At 50.4% G+C, this 16,165-nt stretch overlaps 1 protein-coding gene across 3 annotated transcripts in view; it reads right to left on the bottom strand.

The window, feature by feature from the left end:
• The window catches only part of b3gntl1 (UDP-GlcNAc:betaGal beta-1,3-N-acetylglucosaminyltransferase-like 1), a 497,156-nt gene that overhangs the window by 438,097 nt on the left and 42,894 nt on the right, over positions 1-16,165 (bottom strand). For 2 of the 3 annotated variants that reach the window (XM_072483147.1, XM_072483145.1), the window contains exon 5: positions 13,080-13,145. The exons of the other annotated variant lie outside the window; for it this stretch is intronic. In XM_072483147.1, the coding sequence (XP_072339248.1) occupies positions 13,080-13,145 (66 nt within the window). The remainder of the gene's footprint in view (positions 1-13,079; positions 13,146-16,165) is intronic. 3 annotated transcript variants of the gene reach the window in all.

Genomic DNA, 16,165 nt, shown 5'->3' on the forward strand with positions numbered 1-16,165 from the left:
GCAGTAAGTTGTAAGCAGCAGGCGGTTTCCTCACTTGGTTGAACTCGTGCTACAAGAATCCATGGGGGAATCAGGAGTTGATGTTAAGCACACCCCGGGGGCACTCCCTTACAGTGTATAGCAGGGTTCTGCTATCTCTGCTGGGTCTGTGTTACCAGTGGGGCAACCAAAATGCAGCCAAAATGGCTTAGTCACTGAAATGTCAAAGCAGCAGCTGGAATGGGGAAATAAATACTTGAGGCCCAACAATTATAAAGCATGGAAGGCAGCCTTTTGGCCCATTGCGCCCATACTAGCTCTTTGAGAAGAGCTATCCAATTGACCCCACTCCTCTGCTGTCTTCTCGGAGTCTTGCAAACAATCTTTCTTTTCGAATGCTTACTGAATCTGCTCTCGTCAGAGTTTCAGGGAGCGTATTGTAGATCACCCAACATCACAGCAGAAAACAATTGTGCTCATTTGTGTCAATGCATCCTGCAGTGGAATTCAAGCTCTCTAGTTAGTACAGAGCTGAACTGTGAACAACCTCCAGTAAACATACATTTTTATATGCATTTAAAAAAATGTTATTCTCGGGACCCGTGGGAATGGCCACGTTTATTGCTCATCCTAAAATGGCAGTGATGGGCTGTCTTCCTGAACAGCTGTAATTTTCTGACTACAAAACTGATTTGGCCATCTTCAAGGCCAAAAAAGCCAAGCAATATACAGGGCTTTCATTCAGAGATTGTGTAACCTTTCCAATCAAATTGGCCCATAAAATCTAAAAATAATATATTACCCAATTAAAATGTTCTCAATGATGTATTTTCACTAGAGTGCTGGATGCAGGATTTTCTGATGTTCACAGCAGGGGAAAATATTTTACAAGTACTTTGTATTAAACTATAGGAAACAAAATTAGAATTCAAACAGTGTCACTCAAACCCAAACCAATTGGCCACTCTATAACAAGGTTGATTAATCATAAAAATGAACAGAGAGAGAGTATGGATGAAGGGGCGGGAGGTATGATTGCGAAATGTGCTGACGACACAAAAGCAGGGAGGAAACTGTGGAGAGAACACAAGGAGGCTACGAAGAGACAAAGGTAGATTAAGTGAGTGGGCAAAGATCTGGCGAATGAAGTATAACGTGGCAAAGTGTGAAATGGTCCATTTTGGCAGGGAGAATAAAAAGAAAACATCGACATGGTGAAAGGTTGCAGAGCTCGGAGATGCAGAGGGATCTGGGTGCCCTAGTGCATGAATCACAAAAGGCTACTATGCAGATACAGCAAGTAATTAGGAAAGCTAATGGAATGTTATTGTTTGTGAGGGTAACTGATTGCAGACGCAGGGAGACCATGCTTCAGTTATGCAGGGCATTGGTGAGACCACATCAGGAGTATTAGAGCAAAGAAAAGTACAGCACAAGAACAGGCCCTTCGGCCCTCCAAGCCTGTGCTGATCATTGTGTACAATATGGTTCTCCTTGTTTCAGGAAAGATGTAAATGCGTTAGAAATTCAGAGAAGGTTTAATAGACGAATATCTGGAATGGACAGGTTGTCTTACGGGGGGTTGGGGGTGAGGTAAGAAAGGCTAGGCTTGAATTCACTGGAATTTAGAAGTCTACGGAGGTGACCCCTGGGTCACCTTTAAAGATCCTGAGATGTCTTGACAATGGGGCTGGTTTAGCGCACTGCGCTAAATCGCTGGCTTTTAAAGCAGACCAAGGCAGGCCAGCACCACGGTTCAATTCCCGTACCAGCCTCCCTGAACAGGCGCCGGAATGTGGCGACTAGCGGCTTTTCACAGTAACTTCATTGAAGCCTACTCGTGACAATAAGCGATTTTCGTTTCATTTCAATGTGGATGTGGGGAGAATGTTTCCTCTTTGTGGGAGAATGTAGAACCAGGGGTCACCGTTTAAAACAGAGATGAGTGGTTTTTTTCCCTCCGAGGGTTACAAGTCTTTGGAACTCTCTTCCTCAAAAGGTGATGGAAGCAGAGCCTTTGAAAGCTGGATATATTCTTGACAAGCAAGGGGATGAAAGGTCATCAGGGGTGGGTAGGAATGCAGTCTTGAAGTTGCAATCAGATCAGCCAAGATCTTAATGAATAGCGGAACAGGCTCGAATGGTCGAGTGGCCAACCCCTGTTCCTAATTCGCATGTTTGTATGTTTGCATATACAGAATAGGCTGAACATACTCAGCAGGCCTGGCAGCATCTGTGGAGAGAGAAACAATCAGTTTTTCAGGTCTGTGACACAGTCTGATTTACAGACAAGGTGGCAGAAATGGGATGAATATGACAACTTGCCAAGATTCGCACGGTGTCACTTCCGGTTGCGGCGATGCGAAGCTAAGCCGCACATTTCGGCGGCTCCCGCTAGAACGGACATTTGGGCTCTCCAGAGGAGCCCCAACGGAAATTTTTCGACCACTTCCCGTGTGGGAAGGTGAGAGCAAGGTCCCCCTTCCATAGTGTATGGAGGGGACCAAAAGTGGAGCGGGGAAAAAAGCGGCTTTGGAGCAGCGGCAGAAACGAGGGGGAAAAAACAAGATGGCGGAGGGCGGAGATCGAGCAGCATGGGGGCCGGATCAGCAGGAGTTTCTCAGGCGAGGTGCTGGCGCCACTGCTGCCGGCGATCGAGGGGCTGAAGGAGACCCAGAAGGCCCAGGAGGTAGAGATCCGAGAGGTGAGGTACAAAACCACAGAGAACGAGGACGAGATCTCGGGCCTGGCGGTGAAGATGGAGGCGCACGAGGTGCTGCACAAGAGGTGGGCCGAAAGATTCGAGGGCCTGGAGAACAGGTCGGGAGGAAGAATCTTCGGATTCTTGGTCTCCCTGAAGGAGTGGATGGGGCCGATGCTGGGGCATATGTGAGCACGATGCTCCATTCGCTGATGGGTGCGGAGGCCTCTCCGTGTCCCCTGGAGCTAGAGGGGGCTCATCGGGTCCTGGCGAGGAGACCCAAGGCCTGCAAGCCGCCAAGGGCGATAGTGGTGAGGTTTCATCGTTTCGCGGACAGAGAGTGTGTCCTGAGATGGGCCAAGAAGGAGCGGAGCAGTAGATGGGAGAATGCGGTGATCCGAGTCTACCAGGACTGGAGCGCGGAGGTGGCAAAGAGAAGAGCTGGTTTCAATCGGGCCAAGGCGGTGCTGGATAGGAAGAGGGTGAGATTCGGAATGCTGCAGCCAGCGCGACTGTGGGTCACATTTCAGGATCGACACCACTACTTTGAAACGCCTGAAGTGGCTTGGACCTTTATCCAAACGGAAAAATTGGACTCAAACTGAGGGTCTGTGGTTTTGATTGTATACAGGGTTGTAAATATGTGTAAGGAATGTTCCACGGGTGGGGCGATGGATGGGGATGGGGGAAGAGATTTGATGGGGAGACTGTGGGGAATGTGGGCGCCGGTGCTGGAGGGAGGGGAGGCTCGGGGATGGGGGAATTGGGATAAGGCCGCAATAGGAGCTGCGCCACAGGGGGCGGGGCTGGCTCAGGAAAGCGCGGGCTTTTTCCCGTGTTAGGGAAGGGCGGGAGGGGGGGGGATGGAGGAGTGCAAGGAGGAGGGGAGATTTCCACACAGGGGGGTCAACGGGAAGGCAGGGGAAGCTGGGGTCAACAGGTGTCAGCTGACTTACGGAAGTGTTATGGGGGGGAGCAGAAGAGCTAGATCTGGATCTCGAGGGGGGGGGGGGGAAATAGGGTTGCTGCTGCATTGGCCGAGGGGGAACTGAAAACGGATGAGGTGGTCGGGTTCCCCGTCTGGGGGACTGGAGGGTGCGGGAGGCGCGGGTACGGGACTGGCCTAAAACAGGAGATGGCTAGTGGGCAGGGGGGGGGGGAGAAGCCCCCCAATCCGGCTGATAACGTGGAATGTGAGGGGCCTAAATGGGCCGGTTAAAAGGGCCCGAGTGTTCGCGCACTTAAAGGGACTGAAGGCAGATGTCGTGCTTCAGGAGACACATCTGAAGGTGGCAGACCAGGTCAGGTTAAGAAAGGGATGGGTAGGACAGGTATTCCATTCGGGGCTGGATGCGAAGAATAGAGGGGTGGCAATACCAATACTGGTGGGGAAGCGGGTGACGTTTGAGGCCAAGAACATAGTAGCGGACAATGGAGGTCGATGCGGAATGGTGAGCGGTAGGTTGCAGGGGACGTGGGTTGTATTGGTAAATATATACGTCCCAAACTGGTACGATGCTGGATTTATGAAGCGTATGTTGGGGCGCATTCCGGACCTGGAGGTAGGAAGCTTGATAATGGGGGGGGGGGGATTTTAACACGGTGTTGGACCCAGCATTGGATCGTTCCAGATCTAGGACCGGAAAGAGGCCGGCTGCGGCCAAGGTGCTTAGGGGGTTTATGGACCAGATGTGGGGAGTGGATCCGTGGAGATTTGCCAGGCCTCTGGCCAGAGAATTTTCTTTTTTCTCCCACGTACACAAAGCCTACTCCCGGATAGATTTTTTTGTTCTGAGCAGGGCGCTGATCCCGAAAGTGGAGGGAACTGAGTATTCGGCCATAGCCATCTCAGACCACGCCCCGCACTGGGTGGAACTGGAGTTGGGAGAGGAGAGGGACCAATGCCCGTTGTGGCGTTTGGATGTGGGACTGCTGGCACATGAGGTGGTGTGCGGGAGGGTGTGGGGGTGCATCGAAAGGTATTTGGAGGCCAACGACAACGGGGAGGTGCAGGTGGGGGTAGTATGGGAGGCGCTGAACGCGGTGGTCAGGGGAAGAGTTAATCTCCATCAGGGTTCATAGGGAGAAGAGAGAGGGCAGGGAAAGGGAGAGGTTAGTGGGGGAAACTTTAAGAGTGGACAGGAGATATGCAGAGGCCCCTGAAGAGGGACTACTTCGGGAGAGGCGAAGTCTCCAGGCAGAGTTCGATCTGTTGACCACAGGGAAGGCAGAGGCGCAGTGGAGGAAAGCACAGGGGGCGACGTATGAGTATGGGGAGAAGGCGAGCCGGATGCTGGCACATCAGCTCTGTAAGAGGATGGCAGCGAGGGAGATAGGTGGAGTCAAGGATGGAAGGGGAACTACGGTGCGGAGTGCGGTGAAAGTAAATGAGGCATTTAAGGCCTTCTATGAGGAGCTGTGCAGATCCCAGCCCCCAGCAGGGGAAGAGGGGATGCAACGATTCTTGGACCAACTGAGGATCCCGAGGGTGGAGGAGCAGGAGGTGGCTGGTTTGGGGGCGCCAATTGGGTTGGAGGAGCTGATTAAAGGACCGGGGAGCATGTAGGCGGGGAAGGCCCCGGAACCGGATGGGTTCCCGGTTGAGTTCTATCGGAAGTACGTAGACCTGTTAGCCCCGTTGCTGGTGAGGAGTTTCAATGAGGCAAGGGAGGGGGGGACCCTGCCCCCGACAATGTCTGAGGCGATGATCTCTTTGATCCTGAAGCGGGATAAAGACCCACTGCAATGTGGGTCGTACAGGCCGAGTTCACTCCTCAATGTGGATGCAAGTTGCTGGCAAAAGGATCGAGGACTGTGTCCCGGGGGTGATTCACGAGGACCAGACGGGATTTGTAAAGGGCAGGCAGCTAAACACCAATGTGCGGAGGCTCCTAAACGTGATAATGATGCCATCGGTGGAGGGAGAAGCGGAGATAGTGGCAGCTATGGACGCGGAGAAGGCCTTTGACCGAGTAGAGTGGGAGTATCTCTGGGAAGTGTTGCGGAGGTTTGGGTTCGGGGGAGGGTTTATTAGTTGGGTTAAGCTCCTATATAAAGCACTGGTGGCGAGTGTGGTTACGAATCGGCGGAGGTCGGAGTATTTTCGGCTGTATCGAGGGACGAGGCAGGGGTGCCCCCTGTCCCCCCTGTTGTTTGCATTAGCAATTGAACCTTTGGCCATGGCATTAAGGGAGTCCAGGAAATGGAGGGGGGTGGTCCGAGGGGGAGAGGAGCATTGAGTGTCGCTGTATGCAGACGACCTGTTGCTGTACGTGGCGGATCCAGTGGAGAGGATGGTGGAGGTCATGCAGATTCTAAGGGAGTTTGGGGACTTCTCGGGTGATAAGCTCAATGTAGGGAAAAGTGAGCTCTTCGTGGTGCATCCAGGGGACCAGGGAAGAGGGATAGACGACCTACTGTTGAGGAGGGCGGAAAGGAGCTTTCGGTACTTGGGGATCCAAATAGCTTGGAGTTGGGGGGCCCTGCATAAACTTAATTTGACGCGGCTGGTGAAGCAGATGGAGGAGGACTTCAAACATGTTGCCACTCTCGCTAGCGGGCAGAGTACAGTCGATTAAAATGGTGGTCCTCCCGAGGTTTCTTTTTGTATTCCAGTGCCTTCCAATTGTGATCACCAAGGCCTTTTTTAAGAGGGTAGGCAGGAGCATTATGGGTTTTGTGTAGGCGAATAAGACCCCGAGGGTAAGGAGGGGGTTTCTGGAGCGTAGTAGAGATAGAGGAGGGCTGGCGTTGCCGAATCTGGGTGGCTATTACTGGGCAGCCAATGTGGCGATGATCTGTAAGTGGGTGATGGAGGGAGAGGGGGCGGCATGGAAGAGGTTGGAGATGGCGTCCTGCAAAGGAACGAGCCTGGGGGCGCTGGTGACGGCACCGCTGCCGCTCTCGCCGACAAGGTACACCACGAGTCCGGTGGTGGCGGCAACGCTAAAGATCTGGGTCCAGTGGAGACGATACAGGGGTGCGATGGGAGCCTCGGTGTGGTCCCCGATCAGGGATAACCATCGGTTTGTCCCAGGAAGGATGGATGGGGGGTTTCAGAGCTGGCATCGGGCAGGGATTAGAAGAATGGGGGACCTGTTCATTGATGGGACGTTTGCGAGCCTAGGAGCGCTGGAGAACAAAAAACAAAGAACAAAGAAATGTACAGCACAGGAACAGGCCCTTCGGCCCTCCAAGCCCGTGCCGACCATGCTGCCCGACTAAACTACAATCTTCTACACTTCCTGGGTCCGTATCCCTCTATTCCCATCCTATTCATGTATTTGTCAAGATGCCCCTTAAATGTCACTATCGTCCCTGCTTCCACCACCTCCTCCGGTAACGAGTTCCAGGCACCCACTACCCTCTGCGTAAAAAACTTGCCTCGTACATCTACTCTAAACCTTGCCCCTCTCACCTTAAACCTATGCCCCCTAGTAATTGACCCCTCTACCCTGGGGGAAAGCCTCTGACTATCCACTCTGTCTATGCCCCTCATAATTTTGTAGACCTCTATCAGGTCTCCCCTCAACCTCCTTCGTTCCAGTGAGAACAAACCAAGTTTATTCAACCGCTCCTCATAGCTAATGCCCTCCATACCAGGCAACATTCTGGTAAATCTCTTCTGCACCCTCTCTAAAGCCTCCACATCCTTCTGGTAGTGTGGCGACCAGAATTGAACACTATACTCCAAGTGTGGCCTAACTAAGGTTCTATACAGCTGCAACATGACTTGCCAATTCTTATACTCGATGCCCTGGCCAATGAAGGCAAGCATGCCGTATTCCTTCTTGACTATCTTCTCCACCTGTGTTGCCCCTTTCAATGACCTGTGGACCTGTACTCCTAGATCTGCCATCTCTCCGCCCAAGTCTCCAATCTAAATCCTGCTGTATCCTCTGACAGTCCTCATCGCTATCCACAATTACACCAACATTTGTGTCGTCTGCAAACTTACTAATCAGACCAGTTACATTTTCCTCCAAATCATTTATATATACTACAAAGAACAAAGGTCCCAGCACTGATGCCTGTGGAACACCACTGGTCACAGCCCTCCAATTAGAAAAGCATCCTTCCATTGCTACTCTCTGCCTTCTATGACCTAGCCAGTTCTGTATTCACCTTGCCAGCTCACCCCTGATCCCATGTGACTTCACCTTTTGTACTAGTCTACCATGAGGGACCTTGTCAAAGGCCTTACTGAAGTCCATATAGACAACATCCATTGCCCTACCTGCATCAATCATCTTACTGACCTCCTCGAAAAACTCTATCAAGTTAGTGAGACACGACCTCCCCTTCACAAAACCATGCTGCCTCTCACGAATACGTCCATTTGCTTCCAAATGGGAGTAGATCCTGTCTCGAAGAATTCTCTCCAGTAATTTCCCTACCACTGAAGTAAGGCTCACCGGCCTGTAGTTCCCTGGATTATCCTTGCTACCCTTCTTAAACAGAGGAACATTGGCTATTCTCCAGTCCTCCGGGACATCCCCTGAAGACAGTGAGGATCCAAAGATTTCTGTCAAGGCCTCAGCAATTTCCTCTCCAGCCTCCTTCAGTATTCTGGGGTAGATCCCATCAGGCCCTGGGGACTTATCTACCTTAATATTTTTTAAGACACCCAACACCTCGTCTTTTTGGATCTCAATGTGACCCAGGCTATCTACACACCCTTCTCCAGACTCAACATCTACCAATTTCTTCTCTTTGGTGAATACTGATGCAAAGTATTCATTTCGTACCTCGCCCATTTCCTCTGGCTCCACACATAGATTCCCTTGCCTATCCTTCAGTGGGCCAACCCTTTCCCTGGCTACCCTCTTGCTTTTTATGTAGGTGTAAAAAGCCTTTGGATTTTCCTTAACCCTATTTGCCAATGACTTTTCATGACCCCTTCTAGCCCTCCTGACTCCTTGCTTAAGTTCCTTCCTACTTTCCTTATATTCCACGCAGGCTTCGTCTGTTCCCAGCCTTTTAGCCCTGACAAATGCCTCCTTTTTCTTTTTGACGAGGCCTACAATATCTCTCGTTATCCAAGGTTCCCGAAAATTGCCGTATTTATCCTTCTTCCTCACAGGAACATGCCGGTCCTGAATTCCTTTCAACTGACACTTGAAAGCCTCCCACATGTCAGATGTTGATTTGCCCTCAAACATCCGCCCCCAATCTATGTTCTTCAGTTCCCGCCTAATATTGTTATAATTAGCCTTCCCCCAATTTAGCACATTCATCCTAGGACCACTCTTATCCTTGTCCACCAGTACTTTAAAACTTACTGAATTGTGGTAACTGTTACCGAAATGCTCCCCTACTGAAACATCTACCACCTGGCCGGGCTCATTCCCCAATACCAGGTCCAGTACCGCCCCTTCCCTAGTTGGACTCTCTACATATTGTTTTAAGAAGCCCTCCTGGATGCTCCTTACAAACTCCGCCCCGTCTAAGCCCCTGGCACTAAGTGAGTCCCAGTCAATATTGGGGAAGTTGAAGTCTCCCATCACCACAACCCTGTTGTTTTTACTCTTTTCCAAAATCCGTCTACCTATCTGCTTTTGGGCTACCCCCGGAAAACGCTTTCAGGTACATGCAAGTGAGGGCGTTTGTGAGGCGACAGGTGAGGGAATTTCCGTTGCTCCCGGCACAGGGGATTCAGGACAGAGTGATTCCGGGTGTATGGGTCGGAGAGGGCAAGGTGCGACGATATACCAGGTTATGAAAGAAGAGGGGGAGGCTTTGGTAGAGGAGCTGAAGGGCAAATGGGAGGAGGAGTTGGGGGAGGAGATTGAAGAGGGTCTGTGGGCTGATGCCCTGAGTAGGGTTAATTCCTCTTCCTCATGTGCCAGGCTTAGCCTGATACAGTTTAAGGTTATTCACAGAGCGCATATGACAGGGCCGAGGTTGAGTAGGTTCTTTGGGGTGGAGGACAGATGTGGGAGGTGCTCAGGAAGCCTGGCGAACCACGCCCATATGTTCTGGTCGTACCCGGCACTGGATGGGTTCTGGAGGGGAGTCACGAGGACTATATCTAAGGTGGTGAAAGTCCAGGTCAAGCCTAGTTGGGGGCTCGCACTATTTGGAGTGGCGGACGAGCCGGGAGTGCAGGAGGCGAAAGAGGCCGGTATCCTGGCCTTTGCGTCCCTGGTAGCCCGGCGGAGGATCTTGCTATTATGGAAGGACGCAAAGCCTCCCAGTGTGGAAGCCTGGATAAATGACATGGCAGGGTTCATCAAGTTGGAGAGGATAAAGTTTGCCTTGAGAGGGTCTGTGCAGGGGTTCTTCAGGCGGTGGCAACCGTTCCTAGACTATCTCGCGGAGCGTTAGATGGAGGTCGGTCAGCAGCAGCAGCAACCCGGGGGGGGGGGGGAGAGGGGGGGGGGGGGAGACAGCTCTTTCGGGGGGGGGGGGGGGGGGGAAGGTTGGGCGGGGAAGGTTTTTTTTTCTAGGGGCACCGGAGTAAGGAAATACATAAGCATATGGGAAATTCGATTTTTCGCGGGAGGAATCCAATGTACAAAGTTCTGTATTATGTTGAATTGATATGTTTATGTCTTGCTATGCGACTTTTCTTTTCTTTTTTGTTACAGGGGGGGGGGGGTTTGAATAGTTGAAAATTTTTGTTCAAAAATTGTTAATAGACATATTTTTTAAAATAAAAAAAAGATTTACACGGTGGTGCAGTGGTTGGCACTGCTGCCTCACGGCACTGTGGACCTAGGTTCGAACCTGGCCCCTGGTCACTGTCCGTGTAGAGGTTGCACATTCTCCCCATGTATGCGTGGGGCTCACCCCTACAACCCAAAAAGATGTGCAGGGTAGCTGAATTGGTCATGCTAAATTGCCCCTTAATTGGGGAAAAAAAGAATTGTGCACTCTAAATTTATGTAAAAAAAAGGGCCGGTGCAGACTTAATGGGATGAATGGCCTCCTCCTCCACTGTTGCGATCGGGGCGGGATTCTCTCTTCTGGGGTCTAAGTCACCACGCCCGCCGGAAAACGGGGGAGAATCACTCCGGACTTTTTCCTCGAACGTCCAGGGTGATTCTCTGTTTTCCAGGGGGCTGGCAGAGCCCCGGCAAGCGTCCCGCAGCTCTGGCTGTCGACGGGGCCCTGCTAGCCAGACCACGCGGCCGCAAATGTGCACGGTGTCCGCAAGCGGGTTAGCGCATGCGCGCGGAAGCCCACCTCGGCGCGGGCATCGCCGACATGGCAGTGCCACACAGCGGGCACATGCGGAGGAAGGTAGATCCCTCCTAGATCGCGATGGCCAGCCAATTGGTGGCCCCCGATCGCTGGCCTGGCCACCACTGAGACACCCCCGGAGTCAGATACGCCCCGCCCCCCACCACGACCGCCACCGCGGCCGCAGGTCCCAGCTCTCGCCAGGTGGTACCACATGTAAACCATGCCGGCGGGAGTTTGGCCGGTTGACCACGGAGTATTGCCGCGGGGACCAGTTCCAACAGCCCCTGACCGGCGCCACATCGACCGCACACGTGGGACTGGCGAGTCTGCGGAGAATTGCGGAAGCGCCGGATTTCCGGCGTGAACGGCTATTCGCCGCCCCCGCATCGGGCGCGATTCCAGCGCGGAGGGTTGGAGAATCCTGCCCCCTATTCTGTGAACTATTTTTAAGATTTAAAAAAAATCTGGAGCCTTTGCTGATCATCATTACCTATTTCGAGATTTGCTTGTCTTCTGGAAATGTCTACTGTGAGAAATGCTGGGCCTAAGTGAATCCTTGCAAGTACCTCAGCATGCATCCACAGATTTCTTCTGCGGTCAACATTCTTCCTATTGTAGGAGATAGTTATAACCTTGCTGCAGGGAAAAGGAAAATGTCACTTCACTGCATTAGAGTAAGGTTTAGCCCTTGGCACAGAACCTGCCACAGAAACCATAACTGCAGGAAGGAAGCACTCACTGAACAGAGATGAGCGCACCACTTCTCTACTTCCTCGGTGCACCGATAAAAGCCAGAGATAATGAGAAATTTACAAGAAACTAGGATACGCCTGACCTACTTTAAAAGGCCAAGAGTTCAGAACTTACTTGGAGCTTGGATAGTCCCAAGTGATGATTCATTCACACTTTCAAAATGTAGTAGATATTTTGTTGCAGTGAGAACACTACATCAATGCAAGTCGTTTGAGTACAAATACCTCTGTAAATCTGCCTGTACTGGGAAAATGCGGGTCTAAATCTATGTTCTTTATTTGACAACGAGCCACTTTTACAAGACTCTTAATGAATACTTGTGGTTCTAGGCCGACACTGTGCATCTCGTTTCCACCCCCAGTGGAAGCAGAATAGGTCCACTTCCCTCTCGGAAAGCTTGGCAAGATGGGCTGTGAAGGGTGGGGGAGTGGAGAAAGAGAAGTGATGTGACCATAAAGTTTGTGGCCTCTTGTAATATTTTTGAGATGTTGTTATACTTTGAGGTTTTACATTGCGATGGTTGGGGAACCGTTACGTCGACATGCAGTGCATCTCTCAGGATGTGTCTTCTGCTTGAATGTTACGGGACAGAAAACTGAAACTGTACAGAAATATATTGTGCATTTTAATGGTGAACAAATCCAATTATAACTAATTGGAATGGCAGGGAAGAGTGAAAGATTTGAACGCTGAGGCAAAGAAGAAATAAAACCAAACCAGAAATGCTAGAAATACTTAGCAGGTCAGGCAACATCCGTGAGGAAGGAAACAAAATTAACCTGTCCGATCTCTGACCTTAACCGACAGACACAGTGGGCACAACAAAGTCGACAAAAGACGGAGAAGTATTATTTTTTTAAAAATAAAAACATTTTGAGTACCCAATTATTCTTTTTTTCCAATTAAGGGGCAATTTAGCGTGGCCAATCCACCTAACGTGCATATCTTTGGGTTGTGGGGGTGAAACCCACGCAGACATGGGGAGAATGTGCAAACTCCACACAGACAGTGACCCAGGGCCGGGATTTGAACTCGGGTCCTCAGAGCCGCAGTACAGAAGTATTATCGAGCAATTAAAAATAAATGTCAAACTGAAGCCAGGAGATATTGCCATTGAACCAATTTTGATTCTGATTATTTCTGTGTCTGAGAGGATTGGGTACTGCTGAGAAGCACCCAAAGCTATCACATCCAGGCCATACCAAAGTTAAACTTCAGGTCTTCTAGTTTGCATGATATTTGTAACAAAACCACAACCAGTGGAAAAATGAAGGGCAAGTTAACCAACGTTCTGCTCCTAGTGCAAAGCTAAACTCGAAGAGGATTTAAGAAGGGGCAGCAAGCAACGACTGTCTAGTCTGCGCTCTTTTTGAGTGCAGGGTCAATGGATTTTACCATCCATTTCTCACCATGATAGCTACGTGACTTGTCAAAAGATCTGACCAGTTTTAATACTTACACAATTGGTGTGAACAAGGGCAGCTTCATACTGCAGCCTCACTCTTTGTGGCATCATTGCATCATCCTGTGACATAAAACATACATTTATTCAGCACCAAGGGTTTCATTCTCACTGCACACAGACCAGGAAACTTTAATGAGTTTGATTCCTTACATTACAACAGTCGATACATTTCAAAAGTACTTCACTGGCTATGAGGTGCTTTGGTTTGACTTGAGACCATGAAAGGTGTTCGATAGATCCAAGTAACTCCCTTACTCTTACAGACAAGTTAACCATCACCAGAGCAGGAAGAAGGAAGTCCAAAGTCCAGGTCTGGCCAAGTTGGCAAAATCAGGGATCGTTTCCAATGAAGCATTTGCATCAACTCAAAACGGCAATGCAACTGGTGATCAGAAAAAGCTCAGCAGGTAAACTGTTCTGAGTTGTGTCCTGACATCCAAAATGGGGCAACGTTTAATTAGTGACCGGGGATGGGCAGGACCTCTCCTGATACCTGCACTCCCCCACTGAGGATGGAATGTAAAGTAGAAAACAAATATTCTGCCATTTGCCAGCACCATCCAAACCTGCAACCTCTACCACCTAGAAAACCAAGGGCAGCAGATGCATGGGAACACCACCAACACCGGGAAGTTACCCTCCATGTCACTCACCATCCTGCTTTGGAATTATGGGTGCTATTGAAGGGCCTTTGCGCACCCGACTTGGTGACGTGACGGGGCCTCTCACGTGATTTGCGATGCTCAGAGTGCAGGGCGAAATCCAGATTTACAAGTAAACCATTAAGTGCATTTAAATACGTCGGCACCCTATTCTCCCGAGGCCCAGGAATTAATACCCTTACCTGGGAGACCTTGCCATGGTGCTGTTTAGCACTGGTCCACGTAATCGTGGACCAACCTTAATGGCACCTGGGGAGGGGGGGGGCTCTCAGGCCATCGGAGGCTCCATGGTGGCTGGGCTCTGGGCAGTGTGGTACCTGGGAATTCTGGCACTGCCGGCCAGGCACTTCAGCAACACCAGCCAGGCACTGCCAGGATGACAGGGGCACTGCTAGGGTGCCAGGATGGCAGTCCAAGGTACCTGGGTGCCAGGTTGCCTGAGCCAGGGATTCCAACCCGGGGTGCTTGGCCCTTAAGTGGTGTGGTGAGAGGCAGCACGGTGACATAGTGGGTAGCACTGCTGCCTCACGGCGCTGAGGTCCCAGGTTCGATCCCGGCTCTGGGTCACTGCCCATGTGGAGTTTGCACATTCTTCCCATGTTTGCGTGAGTTTCGCCCCCAAACCCAAAGATTTGCAGGGTAGGTGGATTGGCCACACTAAATTGCCCCTGAATTGAAAAAAACGATTCGGTACTCTAAATTTAGAGGAAAAAAAAGGTGTGGTGAAGGGCAGCTTGAGGACCTCCAAGAGATAATGTTGGGGTAGTGGGGGTGTCCGGAGTGGGGTTTCTGAGGAGAGTCGAAAGGTTTTTAAATGGCGCCCCGATCTCCTGCACTGCTGAGCTGAGCTAAGCCAGTGCAGGAATTGAGGTAAGTGCAGCCTCGGTGGGGCATTCCCAACTGAGGCCAGGAAAAACAAGAGTCCCGTCTGATAGTGGGGTTATTTTGTGCGCTGCAGGCTATATGTGCCCAAAACGGGATTTTGTTTTTTGCACATTAAATCGTTCCCTATATCACTGTTCGTTCACAGTTGCTGGGTCAAATCCTGGAACTCCCTCCCTAAAAGCACTGTGGGTGTGCCTACACCACATGGACTGCGGTTGAAGGCAGCAGCTCACCATCACCTCCCCAAGGGCAATTAGGGATGGGCGATAAAAATGCTGGCCTAGCCAGCGACACCCATATCCCATGAAAGAAAAATAAAAACCTGACTGGTTCAAAGGTTTTAAATCAACACAAAAAATTAAATGACTCATAGACGTGAACTTTGTCAAAGGGACAGAATCAGTGTGTCAATAATTTCTCATTTACCTCCTGGCTCAACCAAGTACATCTTTCTGTGAACCCTGATGAAATATCCCCATGTCAGATGGCTTAGTGAGTTTGCACCATGGCGCACGCTACATTTGCGAGCTTCCCATTTTTAGCTTAGGTTTCATTTTTAGCAACACAAAATGTGATCTGCCACACATCACTACATTTGCATTTTTGCATCTCCATACAGCCCACACCCTAAATCTTTCTCTTCCTCTTTCTTCTTTATTTCCATCACATCCCCTAAAAAAAGTGCCAACTCATGCAAAGTTTTGGCTCAGGTGTGACCATTCATGCAGAGGCTCCTCTCTACAAACGACCAAAGGCAATCAAACTTCTGACTGGTGCAAAGCTCTAAGGAGCTGACACTCTTCCGGATTGAGTTCTACAAGTCTGGAGGTCAATGCCTGGTCAAGAGGCTCACTGAACCTTCTGTCCACACGGGACTCAATTACCCATCCTGTAGGAATACAAAGGTGTCTCCATTGTCCATCTGTATAAGCAGAAAGGAACATGATAATCTTATGAAGATCATAGAGGAATCTCACTCCTCTTCCATCGCCTGCAAAACTTTCTCCAGAATTCTCCTGAACTGGTTCTGGAAGGATGTCAACGAAGATCTGCTTCCAGAGAGTCAGTGCAGTTTCAGGAAAGGTCAAGGGACCAATGCTATGGTATTTATACCTAGACAGCTCCAGGAGAAATATCAAAAATGGAACCTAGACCTCTACACCATATCTGTTGGCCTGAGCAAGGCCTTTGATACTGTCTGCTGTGAGGGTCTTTGGAAAGTAACAGAGAAATTTGGCGTGCCTAAGAAATTTAGCACAATGGTTTGACAACTCCATAATGGCATACTCAAGCGTGTTCTGGGTGATGCGGGGTCTTTTGACCCATTGCAGTCACTAACGAAGTTGAACAGGGCTACGTGCAAGAGCCAACCTTCTTTGGCAGGTTTTTTTCCCCACTCTGTCCTCTCACGCCTTCCATGATGTTGATCCTGGCATCAGATGTCGCATCATTGGGAAATTGCTCAATCTGAACCAACCCCAGTCACAGGCTACAAAGTCGCCCCTGGGCATGCATCTTGATTTCCTGTTTGCT

This window comes from Scyliorhinus torazame, chromosome 18, assembly GCF_047496885.1.
Source record: "Scyliorhinus torazame isolate Kashiwa2021f chromosome 18, sScyTor2.1, whole genome shotgun sequence".
In the NCBI taxonomy this organism is placed as follows: Eukaryota; Metazoa; Chordata; class Chondrichthyes; order Carcharhiniformes; family Scyliorhinidae; genus Scyliorhinus; species Scyliorhinus torazame.